Raw genomic sequence first — 24,145 nt, forward strand, 5'->3', positions numbered from 1 at the left:
GTCCTATAGGGCGGGACACGTACAAGGGGAAAAATGCTCAAGGTCAAGATAAAACCCAAGTCATCTGCATCTGAGGCTTTTCAGCTTAGACAGCCTGTCACCCGCTGTGACAGACGTGTGACAGCTCCTAGAGGACACCCTGCCTTCCCCAGCACTGAGCAAGCCGCCGGAGCTGCAGTGCAGACCTTCATCTGTGCCTCTCCAGGTGCGGCTGGTGTGTGCCCCTTATCAGATGCCAGGACCCAGCCCACCCCACGCTGTTGCTGCTGAAACGTGTGCTTTGCTCCAGGAAAAGCCAGGCACAACTTTGGGTTTAACTCCTGACCTTCAGAAACCTGTCACGCCCTTCAGAGCACGGGTAGAAGGGTGCCTGTGGCACAGAGATGGGTAGTGTTGACAGGGAAGGGACAAACTATTATAAAACTAAGAACACCCCTCTTCCCTTGACAAGGTCAAGCCACTCCTTTCTGCTACTCCCAGGAGAAAAATGTGCACCATCTCAGCAGAAAAATATGCACGTTCCTGCAGGCAGGCTTCATCCCAGTGCTCCTCACCCTCCCTGCAAGAAGCCAAGGTTACCTGGAGACATCCCCATGCTGCTTTGTCCCCCCACTGCTCCCCTGTGCAGGCACTGTTATTCCTTAGCCTGCTACAGTGAACGTGCTGAATGGCTCTGTTGCTCTTCTCAAAAGGCTTTTCATTCCTTGCTGCGTGCCAGTTCCTGATCAAAATTCAATAGCACCGCAGCACTTGCCTGCACTACTTTTCTCCGCAGAGCAGTCACTGATGTGCATCCAAGTTCGAAGGAGGAACAGCCACAGCACTGCAAAGGGAACTGAGAGCAGCAAGGGTACAAAGCCACCTACTGATGCCTTATATCATCTGGGTTTCTTGTCCTGAACCTCTCTCACGCTGGGCTGCAGGTACAGTGCAGGACTGCTATGCAGAAAAGCCTCGGATACCCCAGGGCTGGTATTTTCTAGTGAAAAAAGACTGAATCCTACAGAGTTGGGCAGTGACACAAAATCCCCGAAGAACCACTAATGATTGAGCTTGTCCCTCTTCCTTACTTCTTACTCGGTTTTCTGTACCAAAGGAAAGCAGTGGAACTGTGCAGCACTGCACTTGCTAAGAGCTCGAGGAACTCGAGGCAGAAAGAGGCACTGAGCTGTGTTACCACTGAGCTCACTGGGAGCTTAGCCTTGAACCAGAAAGAAGCAAAAGGGCAGATCTGAAGTCAAACTTTGCCAAGGTCTAGCACTTCACACCTATTTGTTCAGAGGATTTTTGCTGCCTGTTAGGCAGCACAGGGTAAAGCAGCCCCATGAGAAGCATGAGTCAGGGCTGCTGAAGTGATTTATTTACACGTCACAGCTACCGTACAGACAGAATAATTAAGATACAGCGCATGACTCAGTTCCACCTTATATTCTCAGCAGTGTCCTGATCCTTTAAATCCCACGCATGCACATACATTCAGACTCAGGCACACACACACAGCCAACCTCCCCGGCTGCTGAAGGTAAATCTGCACCTACATTTATGCAGTATAAATGTCTGCTGCTCTCAGGCACACCAGCCCTGCACTGAGATACCTCCGCGTGTAACAGAACAATCAACCACCAAAGACAGGTTGGAAGATCCCCAAAATCTGTGGTTTCAGTAGGACCCAGTGCTTCCATGGCCATAAACAGTGGTTTAGCAGCAGGTGAACCCTGGCCAGAAGGATACGGTGCTTTCCTGGGCGGGCTGGGCATTCCCCACGCAAAATGTAGCATGGGAAATCAGATTAGGAAGCACCTCAGTGGAAGAGAGGCAGATAAACACATTTTCCCAGCTGCTGCATTCAACCAACGCACTGGATCTGACTCTGCCAGAAATGCCCTGCTTTGAGCCTCTCTCACTGCCCTAACAGCACGGTCCTGACCAGCCCACATGTCCTGAACGTGGGTCTGAAAAGCCAGGCCAGCAGGGCTGCTACTGCTTCACAGTGTGCGGTACCTCCATCGCACCTTTCCTTTTTAGCAGACTAAATGGCTAAAACACCTCAGAAGAGCTGCAGAGAAGGCTTTGTAAGCTTCAAGACCCTTTCCCACATCAGTTCAACCCCTCTGTTCCCAAACCTCACCTTTCTGCCAGCCCTCTTTTTGTCAAGCCTGAAATGACGATGGGATCGAAAGGTTCCTCTGTCCCCGAGATGGTTATTCCCAAGGGCCCGCCGTATCGCTTCAGTTCCACCGTGTAGATAATAGCACCGGTCGTCTCCTGCTCATCTGGAAGAGAAAACAGGAACGCTGAGGTTTTTTCATTTGCCATAAGAAAGAGGTCATAAGAAAGACTTGCAGCACTTAGAAGCAAAAGCCTTCAGCCTTCAGCTATGCTCATACAGAACAGGGTTTTAACCTTCCAGACTCCATTTAAGGGCAGAATAACAAAAATAAACTATAATCAATTGGAAAGTGGTGACCAGACAGGCAGAAGCCCTTATCTTTGTTGGTTTGCACTACCTATTGGGAAATGTCATTAAAGTGGACAGGCACCAGTTTGCATCAGGATTTCTGTACCAGAGTTATCTTCATCCTTTCTAATCTTCAATTTGACCAGGTCTTCACATTGCCTCAAAATCTGCACAGCATCCTCCATTGAGCAATTGTCGAGTCGGATGTTATCAATGGCTAACAGCTTGTCTCCCGGCTCCAAGGTGCCAGTTCTACGGGGAAAGAAGAAGAAAACTAAAGTACATTTGTATTTGCCTTTCAAATCCAGCAATGCATTCAGTTCTGCAGTGGTGATGACAATATTAGCTTTTTCTTCCCCTTGATCTTTTCTGGGAAACAAGCGTGAACAGAGGCTGGGGCAATTATAACTTACAGGGAAGAAGTTTGTGTAAACGTGCATCAACCAGAACAAGGCAGGAAGATTACTTTGCTGCTCTCGCCTACTTAGATATACAGCCTGGGTAACCTACGGCACTCAAAACTGCTTGATGTTTAACCGACAAATATTCTACCTTTTCTTAGAAACCAGCCCTCCAGCAGCACTAAATCCCCCTGAACGCCTTGCTATGAGGTGTTGGGATCAGAGGTGCAGTCAGTGAAGGCTGAGTTATTTGCACAGTTCTCCACCAGCACCCACAATTCAATCACTCCACTCACCTGGGCAGGAGCTGAGACATAGCAAACTACCTGATGAGCCATTGCACCTTATGGGATAGAGATGTATATATATGGTGCCCTTTAGCACATGGTCTTAGATGCCAAACATTCATCTGCAGGGTCTGCAGACCTCTGAATCTGCCTTGGCCATCTTCTCCATTAGCTCAACTCTCTTTGCTTCAGTAAAGACTGTTTTTATTCCAAACCCTACAGTGGTCTAAGAAAGCCTCTCAGGCTGACATCTGCTTGAATGCTGGCAAAATCCGGACCCAAGTGCTACTGCTGGGGCATCTTTCTGCCTCTCCTTACTGGAGTGGGTATTTTGCCTTGGGTTTAGCAGGCAGGAATTTCTGTACTCACCTATGTGCTACACTCCCCTTCTTGATGTCAGAGATGATCAAAGGCTCCCCAGGCTTTCTGCTCGCAGCTGTAAAAGAGACAAATGGGTACAACGCTCAGTCTGCTACCCAGGAGGGGAGTGGTTAATGGGGAAAAGGAGCTCGGAGGAAAGGGGATTTATATTCCTTTGACAAAACGGTGCTTCACACTTGAACTCTGGAAGCCACAACTGGGAAGGAAAAAAAAAAAAAAAGAAGAAGAAGAAGAAGAAGAAGCAAATCCCTGCAAATGTTTGTTGGTTGTCCTTTAAGGGGAGGCTGCGAGGTGTCCAGCAGCAGGAGGTGAGACTGCCCAGCACTGCTGACACCCCCTGGCTATGGCAGGGGGCAGGCATTAGCACTGCTGCCTGGGGAGCACCTAGCTCAGAGCTCTGGCTAATATAAGCCCTTCTCTGGTTTTGAAGTAAAGTGGCCTAGGAAATTTTCCAGGCAGAAAATAACCACGGAAAAATTAGGAAAAACTAAACAAAACAAACATTTTCCAGTTGTTTCAGCTCCCCAGATAAATTCGGCATACAACTGGGTAACTCAGGGCTGCTCTCAGCTCTGGAGCTGGTGGTGTCCAATCTTTCCCTCCCTCCCCAGCCTGAGAACTTTTTCAGCCCATGCGAGATGTGAGGATGCATCTCTGGGAGCATTTGCATTTTCAAATTTGCTTGCAAGACCTGCTGCTGTCTTGAGAAACCCAAGAGAGATTTCTGACTTGACTCCCTCCTGACCTCCCTGCCATCCGCATGACGAAGAGACACCGAGAGCAACCCCTCCACCCCGCATCACCCCTCCTGCCTCGCTATGGGAATGGCATCATCTCATTTAAAGCTGACGGAGCTGCTGTGCCAAAACTGCGTGGGAAGGAAGAAACCTGCAGCATCTGAATGTATTGGGTGCAGGACAGAGATCACAGCTCCTGAAAGGTGCCTGGCATCAAAAAACAGAGATCTACCTGCCTGAGCAGGAGCCAGAGAGTGCCCCACGAAGTCAGACATAAAGGAACAAGCCCTTTCTCTTACCAGCATCTCTGCTCTAGCTTTTTTTTGTTGTTTACATTCATTTATGAGATTTAAAAACATACGTGCTTTGCCCATCACCTTTAAGGATATCCTCTCGCAGATATAACCAAAACTGCACCGAACAGCACGAAAAGCCAGCCAATTTCAGCTGCAACACGGCTGAGTATAGAAGTCGGGTCAGACAGTGAAGAGCAGACCGTGATGGATTTTATAATAGTCACAGCAATGCGACTGCTGGATGATACAGGGCCGGGAAGAATTATTTTCCCCATGTCTTACCGGAGCGTGGTGCTGAGCAGGTTTCATCTAGAAACTCACGCTCAGCTTGTGGCTGGGGGTCAAAGAAAAGCAGGGGGGTTGTGGAGGTTCACCGAGGTTGCCTGTACTCAACCTGTCTGTGGCACAGAGCAGTTACATCGAAGGCAGAGTGAGAGGTGGGAAGGAAGCACAGGGTGCAGACAGAGGCTGATGTGTCAAAAATCAACGCAGAAACACCCGCGCTGACTGAGAAGGGCACACAGCATGGACTAACAGCCCAGGGGAAGGAGATATACGGCCCCCTTATCGCTGCTGCTGATCTCTCTCTGAACACAGGACGTGTCCTTGCAGCCCAGAGGTGCACACGGTGCTGGTCCAAGTGGCAGCGATGGGAGACCCCGAGAGCTCACCCCTCCACCCTGCCCCAAAGGTGCCGAGCCCTGGCACGCAGCGCCGCGTGCTTAATCGCTGCCTAGCCTGGTTCTGTCAAAGAGATCCAGGTTAGCACAAATGCTTTTCACCGTGAGGCTTGTTTATTAGGTTCAAAGCAGAGGCGGCATGACAGAAGGGGGTTAGGGAGAGAGCCGCAGTCCTGGTGGAGGGCTGGGGGCAGCCACCTCTAAACCCGACCCAGGCACTGCCGGGGTGATGTGTCCGGAGACTGCCAAGACTCACAAGAGCAAAGAGAGGGGGAAGAAGAACAAGGATAGAAAGCAGCACGCCTCGAGCTCTGCAGCACATATTTATCTCAGCACCTGCCTTACAGACCCTGCGACACCCTGGTCCTGGCAAGGCCCCATCCTTCTGCAGCCCTGCAGTAGGTGTCAGCACTGAAGGCAGCACAGCTCTTCCCGTATCCAAAGGGAATGCTTTGTCCATTAGGAAACAAAACAAGTTTTAAGGAAAAATTGTTGTGGGTTTTGGGTTGGTTGGCCTTTTTTTTGTTGTTTTGTTTTTTTTTTGAAGTCATATTTTCCAGACAGATTTTCTTGAGACCTCAGTTAAATGGAAGAGAAGAAGAATGGTATATCCTTGTCCCTACCATCAGAGCATCCAAACCGTGCTTTAATATGTGGCAGCCCTCTCTTTTAAATAACCACTTAGTATGAAATTGAAAGGCTGTATAAAACAGTCATTATTAGTCAGTACCTACAAGGCTGAAGGGTAAGTTAAAGAGACTTAATGAATAATCATTCTCTCAAGAGGCGTAAGATACAAAGTTAAGATAATGAAATTTCAAAGCACTGAGCATCACTTGCTGTTCAATTTAAAAACCAGTACTTACTAACTCCAGTCATTCGCCTTTGGCATCCCACTGCCCTTCCTCATGCCCCAGTGCCCAGCTGGGATTTCTGCTTTCCACCCCTCAGCTGGGAGCAGGCTGGCTCCAGCCACGCTGGGATGCACACTGCCAAAAACCCCGGGCTCCTGGAGCAGGGCGACGACCTGCCTGTGCAGCAGCTGCCCTCTCTACATGGGAGAAAGCTGCAATTTCACTGAAGCTGTGACTCACTCTAGGGGCAGAGGCATTGGGTTTGTTGATTCCTGGTGAGATTCTGGATAAACCCTTTCCAATTCACTTGCAATTAAAAAATAAATAAAAAATCAAAACAAACAAACAAAAAACCCCACAACTTTAAAGTATATTATTACTCAGAGTTGTGGTGTTTGGAGTTAGGACACGTGCACAGGTGAGTAAAGCCTCTTTATCCATTCATTTCTGCTGTCCAGGTGGTGATTTCTCTTCAAAGAGCATTGCCTTGGTAATTCTGTTTGCTGGAGGAAGACATGGTTTGGACGTCCAGCCTTGCCTCCAGGTCTTGCTTTCCCATCCGTAAAGCAGAGACAGCAGCACAGGCAGCCGAGGGAAGAGATGGATTGAGAGAGGCAGGAGCTGGAGTACAGAAAGTCACACCTCCTCCCGCAGGCACTCTGGTTGTAGCCTCCATCTGCCTTGTGGTGGAAGCAAGCTCTTTTTCGGATGGATTTGTCTTTTTGGTGGGTTTACCAGTACAGAAGGTAGTTTCAATCTGCTCCAGTGACCCAGAGAAAGCTCCATAAATAAACAGTTGGTGAATGCAGAAGCGTGGGGTGGGGGAGAAACTCACCATGAAAACACTGCCTGGCGGTGGTGACAGGGCAGTGATAAAAAGGTGAATTGATCAATACTGTTATTTACTTTTTATAAATTGCTTTCAGTCTCTCGCCACCTCTGCTGGGATTCTGGCTCACTCGGCATTTACTCTCTGATGGATGACAAGGCCAGAAACACATGTCCTTTCTGTGGTTTTAATAGAATGCATAGTGACTCGCATCGGTAAATTATTCCCCTCCAAGGAGCGCAAGCACATATCTCACACGCATCAGCGCCTCAAACGGTTATGAATGCCCTTCGTTATCGATCATGCTGAAGCAGCACTCTGCCAATGTGTAATTAAAGAACTTGTAATAATGCCATACAAACACATTTAAGAAAGCAAATGCTTATAAAGGGTGGAAAAACAAACAAAATCAGAAACCCAATAATCTCAGGATAGCTACGGAATGAGAAGAGGAATAAAAGCAAATCAGAATCGATTACAAGGAGCAGCAGTGAAAATCCAGTCCCCAGAACCCAACTTTTCCCTTTTCCCGTCATTAGTTTTAGCAGCAGGTGCATAAATTATCAGCATCTCCAGCAGGATATTTACACCACCGCAGATCTATTTCCTTTCAAAATCTCCGGGTAGCAAAGCCTGGGCAGAACATCTCACTTCAGTAACTGCATCACAGTGAATCAGCTGCAAATCTCTTCAGGTTGCAGTGTTAGCGTGGGGTAAGACAGGAGACTCCAGGGACACGCTGCCGCTCACAGACGCGCTCTGCCAGGCTGGTGGCAGGTCCTGGGTTAATCCAGCACCAGCAAAGCCGGGTTGGGTCAGCTCACAGATCCATCTTGTCACTAGGACAGTGATTACCCTGCTTAAGAGACTTAATCGAAGTTATCTATCCGTCCAAATTCTGGCTTTATCACCCCCAAGCAGATATAGTACCTGCTCCTTATCTGCAGCACTTCACTGCAAGGGCACAGGAATTGATTTGTTAAGTTATAGAAAGGTAATTTGATAAACATGCTATATAAAGCATTAATGCATAGCTAAAATGAACGGTAATTTCAATATCTAAGCAGCAACAACAGCCCTGCACCCTGCAGTGCATTTCGCAAGTAGCCCTTGAAAAGGATATTTGAGACAAACTAAAAAAAAGGAAAACAGAAAAGCAATCTTTTCAACCATCATTCTCCAGAGGCTAATGGCAAATGAGCATCTTATTTTAAGAGGTCAGGTATTGAGCTTACAAGAAAACATGACTTTTAGCTTCTCGCTGTCGGAGATTTTAATTTGTAGGAGGTTTACAGAAAAATCTACAAAGGCGTAACTGCATCATTAGAACTGAATGCAACCAGGAAGATCAGAGCACTTATGCCATGTGTTCTGCTAATGGAGACAAGCGGCTCAGGCTAACAAGAGCCAAATCTTCACATCATTGTGTTAAAAATCTCACTTTGCACTTCTTTGCATCCCCAGCACTCAGAGCACCTCCGAGGTCTCTGCAAACAACTGAGCTTCGCCACCCACACGTCCCTTTGAGCCGTGCGGAGGCAGAAAGGAGCGTGCACTTTGCTTTTCAATAAGAGCAGCAGTTTTAAAAACAAACGCAGCCGTCTCCCTGTGACAGACACCAAGGCACTGGAGTTTGGAGAAAATGAGACTGATTTTGCTGGCTTCTTGTCCCTTCACCCCTGCACGAAACACAAGGAAGTGGTGCAAACAAGGCAGCTTTGCTGCTTTGCGTTGCTCATTTTCATTTAGCAAAGGTAGGAGGCCGAAGTAAGGTTTAAGGGCATCAAGGTGGCATTGAAATACAAAGCAGAGTCAGTAAGAGATTCATCCCTTGGATTTCCTATTCATCCCCACCAGGGGCTCACTCAGCCCCAACCCTTCTCTTCCTAGCAAATGGAGACACCCTGAAGAAGACAAGAGGCCTCAGCAAGCACCTACCCCAAACCAGGAGCAAGCACAAAACCTTTCAGCATGTTCATACCAAAAACAGCAGTTCCTGCCCTCTTCATACAGAAACCTCTCGGGTTTCCATCCTTTTTATGAGGTTTTCCAACAGATTTATGATTCCTCGGGCAGCCGGCTCCATTATATGAATTCTTTCACTCCATCCATCAAGACTCCTGCTCACCCCCAGCTTTATTTAGCCCATCTCCCGATTAGCTCTGAGAGTCATAGCACAGTAAGAACTTGACCGCTTTTATTCCTGTAGCACTTCTGCGATCAGGTTGTAACACTTTTTGCCCATGTAAGAAGGCAGCCTCAAACCTTCCTAGACAGAGGAACGGTCTACAGATGAGCCCATGGAAGCCAAGACGTAAAACTCAGTGAAAGCAACTCATCTTTCATCTACAGTGTGCCGCAAAGTTTTAGAACAAACCCAAGTCTGAAGCCATGACAGCAAAGGTCTTGTACTGATTCCCCCAGGTTGTCATCTATTTAATCTGGCCCAGTTTCTGCTACTTTCAACAGTAGCTATATGCCTTTCCTTGTCAGAAGGAAGCTATAAAGCTTGGATCTATACAAGCATTCAAATCAGGACTGGGAGGAACTGAGCAAAACAGAGAAGGGTTATTTTTACTTCTTATTTCTTGCTGCTTGCATCACACTCCTGCATGCACATCATGTCTCTGCAGGAGGTACTTACCATATGTCTGCTTGCTTTGGTTTAAATGTTTGAAACTGGTGTATTTATCCGCCTGGTCAGACACAGAGTGACAAAATGATGATATAATTCGCTAAGGGTCTTGTGGAAATAGGCTTATGTGGACTAATATATGAAAACAGAATTAGGATGCAACTAGCATTTCATCCTTGCCACCACATTTTCTGGATCTCTATCTTTTGCTCTGTTTGTGAATACAATTTGTGTTTTGACTCAGCGAAGGACTGAGATATATCTTAAGTTTATGCATACGCGTTTCTTAACCAATGGCCTCTAAACACGGGCAACAATCAAAAAGATCAAATGTATTATATTATTAAAAAACTGCTTTGCAATTGACAATGGGCATCTAACTATTTAAAATCCAGGGTTCAGTTTCTTTTTATTTAGCAATGATATCCAAAAAGTGTGTGAAATCAATTTTTTAAACACATTTCAAACGAAAACATTTCCAACATTAAAATACGTTTGAAGTGTAAATGCCCATCCAAAGCAGATCCCATTGCAGTGAGACTCCACAAATAAAAACTAATATTCTTGCTGGCAACCTCCGGGTTCATTTTGCTCTCCAGCCTCAGATCAAATCTAAGCTTTGAAGCTTAAAAGGAGTGAAATCCTGGCCACGCTCAAGCCAGCAGTTTGCTCCCAGATCCATCACCCTGGGTTTCTACCTGAGACTGCAATGCTAACGCAGCAGGCGAGGGACCCAGCGTGAGCTGTGCCTCCCTGGGCTGCTGCCCCATGCCCCTGCTCTCCCACCAGTGAACGGCATTACAGACACGCCACTGCTTTTGGAAGGCACTTTGATGTCTTCAAACGGTAATTGCTAGCAGTCCAAATGTTAGATGTTGTACTGCTGTTTCTCAGCTCATGGCACAAACAAGGGAAACTGGGAAGAGGGAGAAGAAATAACATGGGGTGCAAAGTCATGACCCTGTGGATGTTCAAGTCTCTCCTAAGACACACACCCCTTAGACCAAAGCACCTCGAATTAACTCACAAACTAATGCTGTAAACACCAAGAAGTAATTGCAAATAGTTTATCTATTTCAATGAAGCCTACTTTGAAAGTGTTCTTAGTGACTCCATCCCCCAGACACAGCTGAGTCCACGCTCCTGACAGCTGAGACAAAAGATCCCCTTGCTGCAGTTTCACAAGCTGCTTTGTTCCATCTGAGATGTGGTGGCTGCCTCTGGGCATGGCCAGCCTGAGATGATTCAACTCAGGTTACCCAGCAGTGGAAGAGGGATGAATGATGTGAGACCAGTTCGCACTTGTATAAAGGAAAAGTTCACTGGTGCAAGGCGTAAGACCACCCCAATATGCCAAAATTTTGGGATGGATCTGCCTATATCATCTCCTCACAGTGTTCCCTCCAAAGAGGCTCAAAGGTCTTCAAATGCAAAATAAGGTCCGGAACAGAGATGAAGATAATTAATCAAGAGTGAGCAGAAGACAGAGAAGAAAGAAAAAGGTTGATGTCTTGTTTTCTTGGTAGCCACCAAGTCCTGGCAGGCAGGTCTCCCCTCCACAGCTGGGGTTAGTCAGTGCAACCACTCCCTGTGTTGCAACAAACCTGTCCCTAAAGTGACCCCCTGTTCTTCTGAGTCCCATCAGCCTCTTCCTCCTCCTCCTCCTCCTTCCTCTCCTGGCAGTTTCCCCTCTCTACCCTCTGGCTGCAAATTCACCTTGCACCTTTTTTCCTCCCTCCACCTCTCCTTGCAAGGCTCCCACCAGACCCAAGCAATTCCGTTTTGCAAGGAACATAACACAACTATGAGCAAGGAAATAAAAATAATATTACTAATAACCTAACATAATATTAGTCTGCAGCGCACACCAACTGCTCAGCTGCTCCTCAGGGATGCATCCTTTGCCCTGACCCTTCAGCAGCTGTTTTTTTTCTGCGGTCTCTAGCTCTTGGAGGCAAGAACTACACATCCAATTTAATTGGGAATAAATCACCAGCCCTGTGAGTGCTACCAGGGAACCCCACATAACCTTTTCTCTCTCTGCTGGGCCTCTCTGATGTGCCAGGTTAGAAAGCAGTGGCTCTTGCAACTGCTAGTGAAAGTCTGAGCAATACTTACAGCTGATTGTAATTCCAAGCTCTACACCTCTTTTCTTGGGCAATTTAACGTGGAAAGTGCCGCTGCTGGGTATGACAGACTCTATAAAGCCAAAACAGACAAAAAGAAAACAGGAGAAAGGAGAGAGTTTTCATCGGCATGGATGGTTTCTTTGGAACCAAGAAAAACAAGCCCATCAAGCTCAGCTTTATTGGTTCAAATAAGGTTGTTCTCTGAGGCCCCAAGGACTTCAGGTTAAGATTTGGATTCTCATTAAAAATGCATGCTCTGAACATCAAGTGAAGTGCTCACATCACATTGTACTTTGGAGTTGAAGCAGCTTTGTAAATGTAAAAGAAAAAGACTTTTTTTTTTCCTTCCAAATACAAAGCTGCACTTTAGCTCCAGCCAATTGCTTCAGCTCTCTCCTTTCCTCAAGGCCATAGATTAATACAAATATTACACATATTAATCATCAAATGTTTAAAGAGCAGGTGGCTCCTTCATCTACTCACTAGGCTTACCTCAGCCAAGTGGTGAAAAGAAGGCTTTTATTGAAGGATCAGAGGAAGGACCCTCTGTCTTAATGAGCATTAGAGAACAACAAAAAAATGGGAAAGGCCCTCCTCCCAGGGTCTTTTCAGCCTTGCCTGAGCTCTAGCAAAAACCTGATGTAGTTTTGTGAACACACTCCCTCCTACAGGGTAGCAAAGGCACCGGCAGAGTCTGGCAGGTGGTAAGGAGCAGCAAGTCCTTTGGCACCTTACCTGCAACATCGAATTCAATTTCCAGCACCACTTTGTTCGTGAGCGCAGCATCCCGCAAAAGCTGATTAGCTTCCTCCATGGTCCCATCCTCAGTCGCAATGCCGTTGATAGAAAGGACTCGGTCTCCTACTTGCAGCAACCCACACCTGCAGTCCGCATTGGGAAAAGAGGGGAAGGGGACAAGGAGGCAGGGAAGAAGGAAAGGAGGAAAGAAACAACCCCACAGCCAGCCATGAGTTACTTTTACCAGACAAATCTGTTAGAAGACACACAGAGTACCCACAGATCCTGCAGAAGTGGCCTCAAAGAGATGATAATTCATTCTGCAATGTGCGTCCCAGGGCCAGGAGCCCCTGAGAGGTCACAAGGTAGCAAACCCTTGTAGTTTGCTTAAGCTCTAACATACTTCACTCTCAAATACAATACATATATATTTCTTTTATTTCCTGCAACTTCCAGGGAAAAAAGAAACCCATCCCCTCCTAAAAGTCAATAATACCATGGCCAAGACATGCGAGTGATGAATTGCAAGGACCTGAGCCCTCCTACCCTAATTAACAGTACACATCTCTCTCCGTGTGGCTGCATCCACTGGAAACCAAACTAATGGCACTGAAAATTGCACAGAGTCCTCTGCTTAATACATGGCTAATACTGAAGCTACAATCCAATGAACTCACTGAAACGTCTCGGCAAATTGGATAATCATTTATCCCTTGTAATTGCATTTCTGGAAGCCAAATGTACATTGATACTGTTTAACTGCCCTGAAAGGCCAATATTATTCTGATGTGATAGCCCGCCAATATAACCACAACTGGCACTTTGGGCTTTTTGGTTTAGACCCACTTTCACAAAGAGCATAGATCTGCAGGTTTTTTCACTTTGGAAGTCGAATAATGACAGCAGGGCTATGTTGGAGATGTACTGCTACAGCATGGTTTGCCTCTTGAGACTCTTCTGTATTTATAAGAAATGTTTGTTCACACATGAACCACTACATTCATTATCCATCCTTTGTTCTTCTTTTTTCTTCTTCTTTTTTTTTTTTTTTTAATGGACTGTGATCCCAGCAAGACAGTCCTGCACATTACCTCCCACAGCTAATCTGCACAAACCCATGGCTCTACAAAGACAAGAGTGTAGTGTTCCACATCACTGGCCATGGGCAATAGGTTGCCCGTCCTCCTCCTTCTCCACACTCTTCTGCAGTTGCTTGCTATAACCACATCTGTTCCATTTCCCACTCAGCACCTGTCTGTAAGGCCATTCACTTGAGCAGAGCATGGGAGAGCGCTCAACCATCACTAACGTAAGCTACGGTGTGGTTTCCAAAACAGACTCAGAGTTATGGAAACAAGTCTAAGGTTCACCTCTATGTTTGGAGTTGTTTTCCCATGAAGGCATCAGCTAGCCTGTTTTAAGCCTCTGCCAATCTTTATTCCCCTGCTGTTAAACGATCAACTACATCCTTTGTCCTGACCTTTCTAGAAGCCAGCTTCCACTGATATTTCATGCAAGACAGCTTTTTTTTTTTCTTTACAAAGAAACCCCAGTCTTGCAGGTTTTAAAAGTTTGTGGAGTGAAGCCACAACCTCCTACCTCCAACCATGAGGGTGAGGAGACCTGATGTGCCTCATTAACTCTTCAGAATGATTTCACCATCAGTTTCCTACTGCCATGTGCCCTTGCAATGGGAGCAGGGCCCTGGGAGCCAAGGCTCCTGCAGACCTCTCACTGACGCTGCTATGGGATCCTGCATGAAGTTTTCAGAGAGCTTTCCCAGAGAGTGCATGCATCTCCGAGCTGCACAGTCTAACATTAGAGCTCACAAAGTACCTTGAGATCACAGGAGGAGAAGTGCTTAAAAATCAAAGAACAAGAGTTCAAGCATCTCAAAGAGTGAAAGAGCCCTATGGGTGTGTTGGAGTCCATGACAGGAAGGTTTCCTTCAGGTTGCAGAGATTTGCATTTTGTTGTGACTCATTCCTTGGGCTTAAAGAAGCAGTGGAACAGTGGAGGTGTCCTGCTAGACACAGAGCAGTGAAAACTCAAGCCTTGCACTGGGGATGTGCTGAAGATCTCACTCGTCGTCATCAGCATCTGTGCAGTCACTCCAGCTGTGGAGTAAGCAGCAGCAGCTGTGACCACAGCCACATTGCTGGCTGCAAAAACCATCGTGTCATGCCCTTACACACCTCTGAGTTGACCTGCATGGGTCAAATGCACACAGCTGTGCGTGTACATCGCTGGGTGGGTTGCAGCCCCCAAAAGATCAAAGCTGTGCTGACAACATCACACAGCTGCTGAACTTCCCTCTTGCAAACTCTTCATCCTCAAAAGCCTGAAACATGATGATCTGTGTCTGAGCAGAGCCAGAAAACACGTAACACAGCAGGAAGCATTGATTTTGGATACTGGGATGGAGAAGCCAGATACTCTCCCACTGCTGTCAGTGACAAAAAAGCTGCTTGTTTCAAGGCAGCCAAGAAGGGACGTCAGGCTTCTTCCCATTACACCCTCTCTGCTGATAACAGGGGCTGAAGCACTGTCTCATTTTGAGCCTAAAGGCTTCATCTTGCATCCAGGAGACAAAACGAGGGGTGGGGTGGGAACGTCTGTTAGAGACTATTGTCTGTAAAACAAATCACAAGTCAGGGAGATGTCAGCTTTTGTTTGAAACTGCCTGTTGCAAGCTAAAACGAAGCAGATAATAAATGTGAAACAAACTAATTCCTTGAAAAGAGGGTGACACTGTCCTCACCAGTACTGCTCAAATTTGCTAAACACCCGAGAGGCAGCTCCTCCAGTCAAGACAGATGGGCAAAGCAATTGTGGATCATGTCCTGTGCACAGAAAATCGAGATTCACAGGCTTTGCACAAGAGTGTGTGAACGGGCATGACAGATGCAGGTGACCCAGTCCCTCTACCCCTGCTGCTCACCCACATTTGCAAAGAGCAACAACTGCAGCCCAAGAAAGCAGAGTCCAGCAGCCTCAACTGAGAGCCTAACTTGGGAAAGGGGAGAAAAATGGCTCCAATGTCTTGAGCTGTGGTTACAGCAGAACCTGTTAAGGCAGGGGAAAAGGTATCTAGCAAAGATTGAGCAAACAAGCTCTGTGGGATAATAAGAAACAAAAAGTGAAATGGAAACACCAAACTGCCTTTTTCACCTCCCTGTAAACCCAGTACACTTATCACTTCAAGCTAGGGAGCAAAACCAATGTTTCCCTGCCAGCCAGGAAGAGCAGCACAATCTAGGAAAGAAAGAAATACACTGGAGAGATTTAATCCCCAAATCAAATCCACACTGTAGGCACAGAGAGGATTGCTCCCTGCCATCAGAAAGCAGAGGGTGGCAGCCAAGAGAGCGCGAATCCTGCTGGCTGGGAGCAGCAAGGGAGAGCAGCGTGTGTGACATGTTAGAGCCAGGCGAGTCCGCACCACCAGTCTTTGCTTTCACTCCAGGCTTGGCAAGAGGATAAAGCAAAGCCAGGCAGATTTCAGCACATCTCCCTCCTCCCGGGGGACAGCAGGCTTTGTTGCTGCCTGATTTATAAAAGGACGTTGTTGCTCTGCAGTGTGAGCCAAGTTCACCCTGGTAATGGAGGATTGAAAAAGAACAAAATGCCACCACTTTGGTTTCTAAACTTTGTTTGCAAACAAACAAAACCATAAAAGGCTTTTGAAATCGCTCTTAACCTGCCTTGCTTGGGACAACACATTTTCCTATTCCAGTCCCTTGCCCTAGTCCTCCCAGCCTGGCCTTGCACACAGCCCAGCGCCAGGCACTCGTGCTCCTCCCTGCCTCTGCATCGGCCACCTGGAGACACACAGAGAGACCAGACGGCACAGCGAGAGCTTGCATTTGCAAAAGGAAACACCAGTCCCATGCTGGGGCTTGATCCATTCAGCACAAGAAGCATCATTACAGGGCATCTACTCTGTAGTGCGCAGGCACTTGAGCAGACTTTAAACCCAGCCAGCGAAGGTTTTGGAAGAAGTTTAAGCAGAGCTCCCATGCTGAGGCTCGGCCACTGCAGAAGTCATGGCTCTCCGTTTCCCCAGGGGTCACACAGAGCAGTTAATGCTGCTCCTCCATTCTGCTCTTTTCCCAGCATTATTGAGCCGAAAGCAGAAGTGCTTAAATGCACCTCAATCTGCCCCTCAAACAGAGCCCTCCTCAGTGCTTCAAAACTTTTAGGCCAATTTATAGAGCTGGGCTCTGCTACAATGAAACCAGGCAGAAAACAGTTTCTGGGGCCCGTTTGTGTATGTTTTTCCCCTTTCTGCAACCAGACAAAAGCTTTGTCTTTCAATGAGAAAGAAAAGGAAAAAGAATAAGAAAAAGCAAAAGAAATAAAAGGAATGGGAATGGCGCTCTCACACAGACACACGCTCCCTTCCTCCTCCTCCCAGAACAGCCGTAGCCTGGTGCCAAGACGTTCACCTGGGATGCGAGGGAGGCCGTGGTCAGCCGACGAGTGCAGAAATGGCAGTGACAGTAAACCATGCCCAGTGAAGAATGGGAGATATTACAAGGATGATAGTAAATATCTAAATGAGCCTCTGAGGAGAGAAAACAAACCAAACCATGAAATGGTCAGCAGCAGCACCATCAGCATCCAAGGGCAAGGTCTCTAACCTCTCTGCCGGGCTGTCAGGCTCAATGAAACGGACGAGAGGTGGGGAGGACAGGGTTTCGGTAGCGAAGATGCCTCCCTGGAGCTGAAGTCCGAAGCCATTCAAAGGGTCTCCCCTGAGCACCACCTCCGTCGTCTCCGTGTGGACTATCTGCCCACCAGGACCCACTGTGCTGGAGGCCAGCGACACTGTGAGGGAGAGGCAGAAGGTCAGGGCAGCCACAGTCAGCATCACAGACCTTGGCCTGGCTGTGAGGCCGGTGACCAAGGCTGAGGGAGGCTGTGGCAGTGCTGGGATGAGCTGTCCCGCCCAGCTAACAGCCAGCAAGGGCAGTAAGGACAGCGAGGAGGGCACGCGCACCCGTCCATCCCATCCCCAGCCCCTCACCACTCTTACGTGAGCTCTTGTGCTCCTTCTTCTTCTGCCTCCTCCTCAGCATGGTGGTGCGGGGGCTCATGGGGTGGGAGCTGCGAGGTAGCGTGTTGGAGTTCTGGCAGGGGAAGCCCTGCGCGTTCATGGTGGGAGACGAGAAGTTGGCAGCCACCAGAGCTGGGGAAATACAGAGCGTGTTAAAGCACACACAAAGAAATGCAGTTCTGGGTTCACCCAATAGATATTCACCCCATTCCTAACAGTTTTGAACTAGTTCCTTCTTCCCAGGGCTCAAGCTGAGGTGAGCCCACATCCTGGGCTTGTAGCTCCAGGAGAGCTATCAGGGAGGGCTTGGGCTCAAGATGGACATTGCTCTCTGGCTTGCAGACTCCAGTGACTGGCCTTTGAGGCTACCAGGTGAAAAACGTGTCACTGATGCAGGGCAGCCAACAGCTGGTTGGCACAATGGCACTAAAGAACCTTAAATGCATAGGAAGAGAAACCAGAGCTTGAACTTCCTGAGCAACTGGGCTCCCCTGCTTGCTTCCCAATACACAGCACAATGTTTCCTGCCTGCCTCACTGCCCTAAGACCAGAAACCTGGGGCTGAACAGAATCTGCTTCCCGCAAGAGCTGTGTTTACAAACATATTTTGAAGCATCCGTAGTCCTTCTATCACGCAGTGCAGTGCTAGGGCCGAGCTGGATGCCTTGGTGTACCACGTTCCTACACATCACCAGGGCTGCCCTCCTTGTCCCACAGCAACTCATTTTTTTCCCTGGCCCATATGAAAGCAGGACACAGGGGTATGGGATAAGGGGATGGTAGCACTGGTCTGCCCAGCACACTGCTCTCATTGCAGTTACCAGCTCAGTGCACGCAGAGCAGCAGGCACCCAATACTGATTTTGCACCTCAGCATTGGGCCTGTAGAAAAAGACCCAGGTGACTCTGGAGGAAATAAATGACAGCCCAGGCCACAGAGTTGGAGAGGCACAACACGAACGCATGCAGGAATGGGGACAACACCGTGCTCTGGGCTTACATTTGCAGTAGTCCTGTCCAGACGTCTGGTTCCAGGTGGGTGTCTTGCAGTGCCCAGGGTGGTGGGTGTGACAGTAGTTGACGCAGGGGTCCCAGCAGTGGTGGTGGTCGCTCTTCTGCACCTTGACTGATGTCACCCAGGGGAGCAGAAATCAGCACAGGCAGGGAGGAGAAGTGAGAGAAAGAAAAAGTAAGAAGCATAAGGCAGGAGATTGTAGGACAGAGCCTCATACCAGCTCTGAACATGCCAGAGTGCAACCGTGGTGTGTCAAGCACCAGCAGCAAAAACGCATCCCCGTGTAACCTCGTGACACTTGATGCAAAGTGGCAGATATCCACCCATTCCCCTTAAAAAACTCCGTGTCCTGAGCCAACAGCCTGACTAAGCTGTGCTGGCAGCGCACAGATGTCATTACCATTTGCAGTCTGTTGTGCAACGTGCAGAAGCTGCCTCCAGCCACGAGTTTCCCACAGAGACCATCGGCGTTATCCGACAGCACCAGGGAAACCTCCTCGTGCTGTTTCCCACCTTGCTGCCCTCCCAGGACAGCACTCGATGCCTTCCACACGTGCCTAGGAGCGCTCTGAGCACTTCTCTTGGCTTCAGCGTTTGGATGTTCAGTGGCTGCTCTTGGCTAGCAATCTGTCGCAGGGTGCACATATGGAAAGGGTGGACTGCAGCTTACCAGAACAAAAGGGATTTTACACGCTGCTGCTTACAGGCAATTACACAGGGCCACCAACACAGGAAGAGATGCCAACGCTATGGCAAACGGCAAATTAAAACATGGCACCAACGTGGCAGGCTCTATTCAAGGCCACACAACAGCTTTAGCTGCAGTGTGGCATCCATTGCCTAGAAATCCCTTGTCCCAGGAACTGTAGCTTTGCAGCATCAGGTCCCGATGCCACAAATCCCCTCTGATGTGCCTCAAACACACCCCCAGGCACAGGTCCCTGTTCTCCTCTCACTGATGCTCCTTTTGCTCCTGGGCAGCACAGGGCAGAGTCAGTTGGCCTTGCCCAGCAGCAATGAGTTCTCTCTCCTGAACCCCTGCACCACGCTGTCTGGATCAATTTTCTTCTGTGAGGACTCGCCAGCTAATGAGCAAGATTGCAAGTGTCTCTTTTGTTCAGCTGAGCACGAACAGCATCCCACAGCAGAGCATCACAGCTCTTAACCTTGCAACTGCTGGCACTCTCCCAGCTGAGACCTCCTCCGGGCTCTGTGCTCTCCACACAGGTGGGACCCCCACCGGAGCTGGCACTACCAGAGCTTTCTGAGCGTGCAAACCTGGGAGAGGGACTCAGTTTATCCAGTGTGTCCACCCAGAGATCTCTTATAAAGGTCAGCTGTTAGCGTCTTTTAACACTGAAAATCCATTTTTCTTATCTGAATCCTTTAGGTCAGGTTTTCTGACCAACATACTTACTATTTCAAAGTATTTGCTAAACATTTACTGAGTTTAGCACCTACTCTATAAAGCTCTTAAAATGTCCATTTCCAGCTCTGGGGTTTCAATTTTGTGGACTCAAAAGGAAATTCAGAGTCAGCAGGCTTTTAAAAACAAAAATCCAAAGAGCAAGTGTGGCTGCATCTAGACAAAAACAGAATTCCTAATAAAATGAAATACTTTGAACACAAGTGACAGAGCTTATGGGCGTACATACAAAATCATTTAATCCATTTATAGTAATTAAACCTCTCCCATTTGTCTCTAAGTTCTTAGCCCATATCTGACACAACAGAAAAAGGCCTACGAAACTCAGATGTCAGTGCAGTGGGGGAAGAAAAGAGGTTTGGGACAATAATGGGATAAAAACCTACAACAGCCTTCCCCAAGCTTTCTGCACATCATCGGTGCCTGAGGAAAGCCACCCATCCCAGCGCTGCTCGCAGGCACCATCCGCTCCCACTGATCTTGTGAGCAGGGCATAATCCTCCCACAAACTCTCCAAATGCCCCCAGCACTGCAGAGAAAGCAAACTCTGTTTGACAAATCCTGTGCTTCAGCATTAGACCGCAAGGACCATATTTTTTTCATGGAAGCTGCAGCTTCAGATCTCTCTCCACTTCCTCAGTAACCAGATTTTCATTGCACAAGAAGCCGTATTTAAAAAACATCACAAGCCCCATGCAGGCACACGTCGGATGGACTCAGCAATGCAAGTGCCAAGCAGGGACACCTCTGCACCATCTCCTCTCCTCAGCTGCTTTCTCTGGGCTTCACTTTCCTGCCAACCAAGACGGTTTGCTTTTGCATGGCCCATCTTTCCTTACTGCCCTTGTTTGTTTCCCTAAACTAAGAAAGAGCAGCCTGTGGAGCTGGCTTTCAGTGTCTGGAGCAGAAGATAGAGTCTCTCCTAGGTCCTAATGCAGATCATCAGCTTTGGTGTGGTTCCTTGGCTCCTCACCATGGGCTGCACAATGCTCTGGCTGGTTACACCCCTGAAGAGCACTGCTTCATGAGCTGCTCCTCTTGTCCAAAGCGCTCTCTTTCCTGTCCCCACCACCTTTTCCATCCCCATCAGCACTGGTGAAGGTTTAAGCCCAAGCACTGGTGCTCATCTCTGCCTCCTAACAGCCATGTCGATGAACTGCATCCTCCCCTTTGATCCCTCATGTGTTAGAGTTGAACAAAAAGCGGGGACAATCGTTACACCCCTTATTTATTCATACTGGTGTGTTGCAATTATTCTCACAAGTTTGCCTGCTGAATTTCTGCCACAGCAAACTGGCCTGATATGTGGAGGTACAGGTAAAAACGCTCCGAGCACACAGATCTGTCCTTCCACAGATCTCCCTCCTCCGGAGCCGCTGCTGAATGCATATATTCATTCTATATTCTGAAAGGAGATTAGGAACAGGGCACTAATGGAAGAAGGAGAATAGTTCATTTTAACAGCCACTGAAAAAAAGATTATAGCTTTCCATTTTTTCTTGGGCACAAAGGTCAAGTCATCTGTCCCCTTTGTTAAATGGCTTTAATTCTGCACAAATTGGACTGGACGTGTAAGAGATTTATTTCTAGACATGAAGATGTTATTAGAGTTTATGTTTCACTGCATCACGTTAAAGAAGACAACACAGATAATTTCTTCCTTTCACCAAACCTTCTTTTCCCCAGAAGAGAATAGAGAAACGAATTGGGCCTGGGGCTCCTGTGCACCAAGATTATTAAAATGCACATTCCTAAGAGAGAAGTGACTCAAAATGGATGCAAAAGGGGCTGGTACTGAACCAGCTGGAACAGATGAGTTACGAGAGGCCCAATGTAGATTCTAACAAAACTGCAGGCAGCAGTTGCAACAAATCTTATAGTGAGGCTGATTTCACAAATATGTATATATGAGAGCCTGACTCAGCCTCCCACATGGAAGAAAAAACTAAAGGTAAGCAACAAGAATGCTCATAGGACTCCTAACATTTGAAATTTACAGGTATTTACAGTTTGATGAGCAAGATTTTTTTCTAGTATTTCTTTAGAGAGAAAAAAATAACAAACAAAACTCTGGATGCCTTTGCTTTGCGCCTGGCTGCTCACACACAGCTGTCATTCAAACAGGCTGGGACAAAAAATGAACACTTGTGCTTCAGCTTTATTTCCTAAGAAAGTCCAGCAGAACCCTGCCTAGCTGCTGACATGTCCTTTACAAAACCTTACCAGGCACCAGTCGATGAAAGCTAAGCTTGTAAAAACATTTGCCAGCACCAAAGTTGTCTTCCTCCCTCTCCACTAAAGTCTCTTTATCCAAAGTACTAAGAGGCAGCACTGCAAAACCTTGGGATTCCCAACTCCCATTTTTCCGTTCAAGCACAGATGTTACCTTTTTTTTTTCCCAATTCAAATCCTTGAGGAACGTCATCTAATCACGTGCATTTCATCAAAACAGTCTGTTGTGAGCATTCAAAAGCAGTGAGAACCACAGTGGGAACTTCAAGTGAGTTTTGAGGGCAACCAACAATGTTTGCCCACAGGACATACCTGTTTCTGGAGGCTTCAAAGGCAGCCTGCTTTGGTGAACAGGTAATATCTCCAGCTTGACATTTTCTGAAGTGGCAGCTAAAAGCTGAGTTGCCTCTAATAAGGAGCAGTGCTCTGTGCTCGTGCCATCAATGGAGAGAATATGGTCACCAACATGCAACGCGCCACATCTGCAAAGGAAACAGCAAGAGAGGTAATTATATATGCGGCCAAAATCCATGTCCTTGTGGCTAGAAGCAGAAACATACAAAATCCAGCTGTTTTGCTTCAAATGATTTATTTCCATATCTCATTTTTGACTTTCAACTTGAACATTAGGTTCAAGCGTTGACAAAAACATCAATTTAGATGGTCAAGTCAGGCTGCTGGTGTCTTGGGAAAGATGTTTCAAGCTTTTACTAGTGCACAGTCGCAGCCGCTCTGGATGGCTGGGTGTTCACCCAGCAGTGTGGTGGGTGCTACCAGCCAGCAGTTCAGTGATGTGACTACTAGAGTGATAAGCTGACTTGCATATCAAGAAAGGGCTCTAGCCAGAAATTTCCTGCCATTCCACAGCTCCAAAGCACTCAGTCCTGAGGTTTTTAAAACAGAGCTCAGCTTTCACGTGCACTGAATTACATTTGTTCCTGGTGAGGAGTGTCCACTGGTCAGATATTTTTAGCATGCTTGGTGATAAGAACATGTGGGCATGGCCATTTAAAGGAGAGGCAGGGAAGTATGGTAAATAACTAACAAGATGACAAAAAAAATCAGTGGAGAAGGGAAAAGAAGCAGAGCAGCCTGTTCAGATCTTTACCTGTCCACCACACTGGCCGGCTTGATCTTATCAATGACAATGACCTGCTTGTTCCGATGCGTGGTTGTCGTCAGCGTGATTCCCAGTGTAGATCCTGGAGTCTTTGCTATTTCAACCAGTAGAGGACCCGAAGCATTTGCTACAGTATCTGCAAAACAAGAGGGTATCTGAAGACACTTCTCCTACAGACTTTTCCTGCACTAAATGCAGAAGCAGACGAGATTGGACAATTGTGCTGACCTGACCTGAGCATAAGTAAATCTGTAGTTGGGACTTCCTACACCCCCACAACTTAGCATTGCATGGTTAATTAGCAAAGAAAGCCTTTCAGTACCTAAAGAGGACCTACAGGAAATCTGGGCAGGGACTCTTTGTCAGCGAGTGTAGTGATAGGACAAGGATTAATGGTTTTAAACTATAAGGGTAGATTTAGATTAGATATTAGGAAGAAATTCTTTACTATGAGGGTGGTGAGGCACCAAAGAAGCTGTGGATTCCCCATCCCTGGAAGCGTTTAAAGCCAGGCTGGATGGGGCTTTAAGCAACCTGGTCCGGTGGAAGGTGTCCCTGCCCATAGCAGGGTGGTTGGAATCTGATGATCCCTGGGGTCCCTTCCAACCAAAACCATTCTACGATTCTGTGATTCTAGGATATTACAACAATTCACACATGGAAACAACTCTCCTGCCTCTCCTTTTTTGGGTTAAATAACAAGACCAAGGAAGAGAATGCTCAAAGTCTATGCAGCAGTCACATCAACTTAAAAGAAAAGCACAAAAGAAAATCAGAAGGACATCACCATTTAAGGTTTCTTCCCAAACAAACCCAAAAAAAGGCACAGAGAAATAGGATTATGCTTTCTGAGGTATTCAGAAGTCTTG

At 47.4% G+C, this 24,145-nt stretch overlaps 1 protein-coding gene across 2 annotated transcripts in view; it reads right to left on the reverse strand.

The window, feature by feature from the left end:
* Positions 1 to 24,145, reverse strand: part of GRIP2 (glutamate receptor interacting protein 2) — a 77,806-nt gene that overhangs the window by 19,062 nt on the left and 34,599 nt on the right. For both annotated transcript variants that reach the window (XM_084292665.1, XM_084292664.1), the window contains 10 exons: positions 23,265 to 23,412; positions 22,469 to 22,638; positions 18,484 to 18,609; positions 17,464 to 17,616; positions 17,069 to 17,255; positions 12,423 to 12,568; positions 11,677 to 11,757; positions 3,516 to 3,582; positions 2,565 to 2,710; positions 2,129 to 2,273 (listed from right to left, as the gene is read on the reverse strand). In XM_084292665.1, the coding sequence (XP_084148791.1) occupies positions 2,129 to 2,273; positions 2,565 to 2,710; positions 3,516 to 3,582; positions 11,677 to 11,757; positions 12,423 to 12,568; positions 17,069 to 17,255; positions 17,464 to 17,616; positions 18,484 to 18,609; positions 22,469 to 22,638; positions 23,265 to 23,412 (1,369 nt within the window). The remainder of the gene's footprint in view (positions 1 to 2,128; positions 2,274 to 2,564; positions 2,711 to 3,515; positions 3,583 to 11,676; positions 11,758 to 12,422; positions 12,569 to 17,068; positions 17,256 to 17,463; positions 17,617 to 18,483; positions 18,610 to 22,468; positions 22,639 to 23,264; positions 23,413 to 24,145) is intronic.

The sequence above is a fragment of the Netta rufina genome (assembly GCF_964035555.1).
Source record: "Netta rufina genome assembly, chromosome: 10".
Classification (NCBI taxonomy): Eukaryota; Metazoa; Chordata; class Aves; order Anseriformes; family Anatidae; genus Netta; species Netta rufina.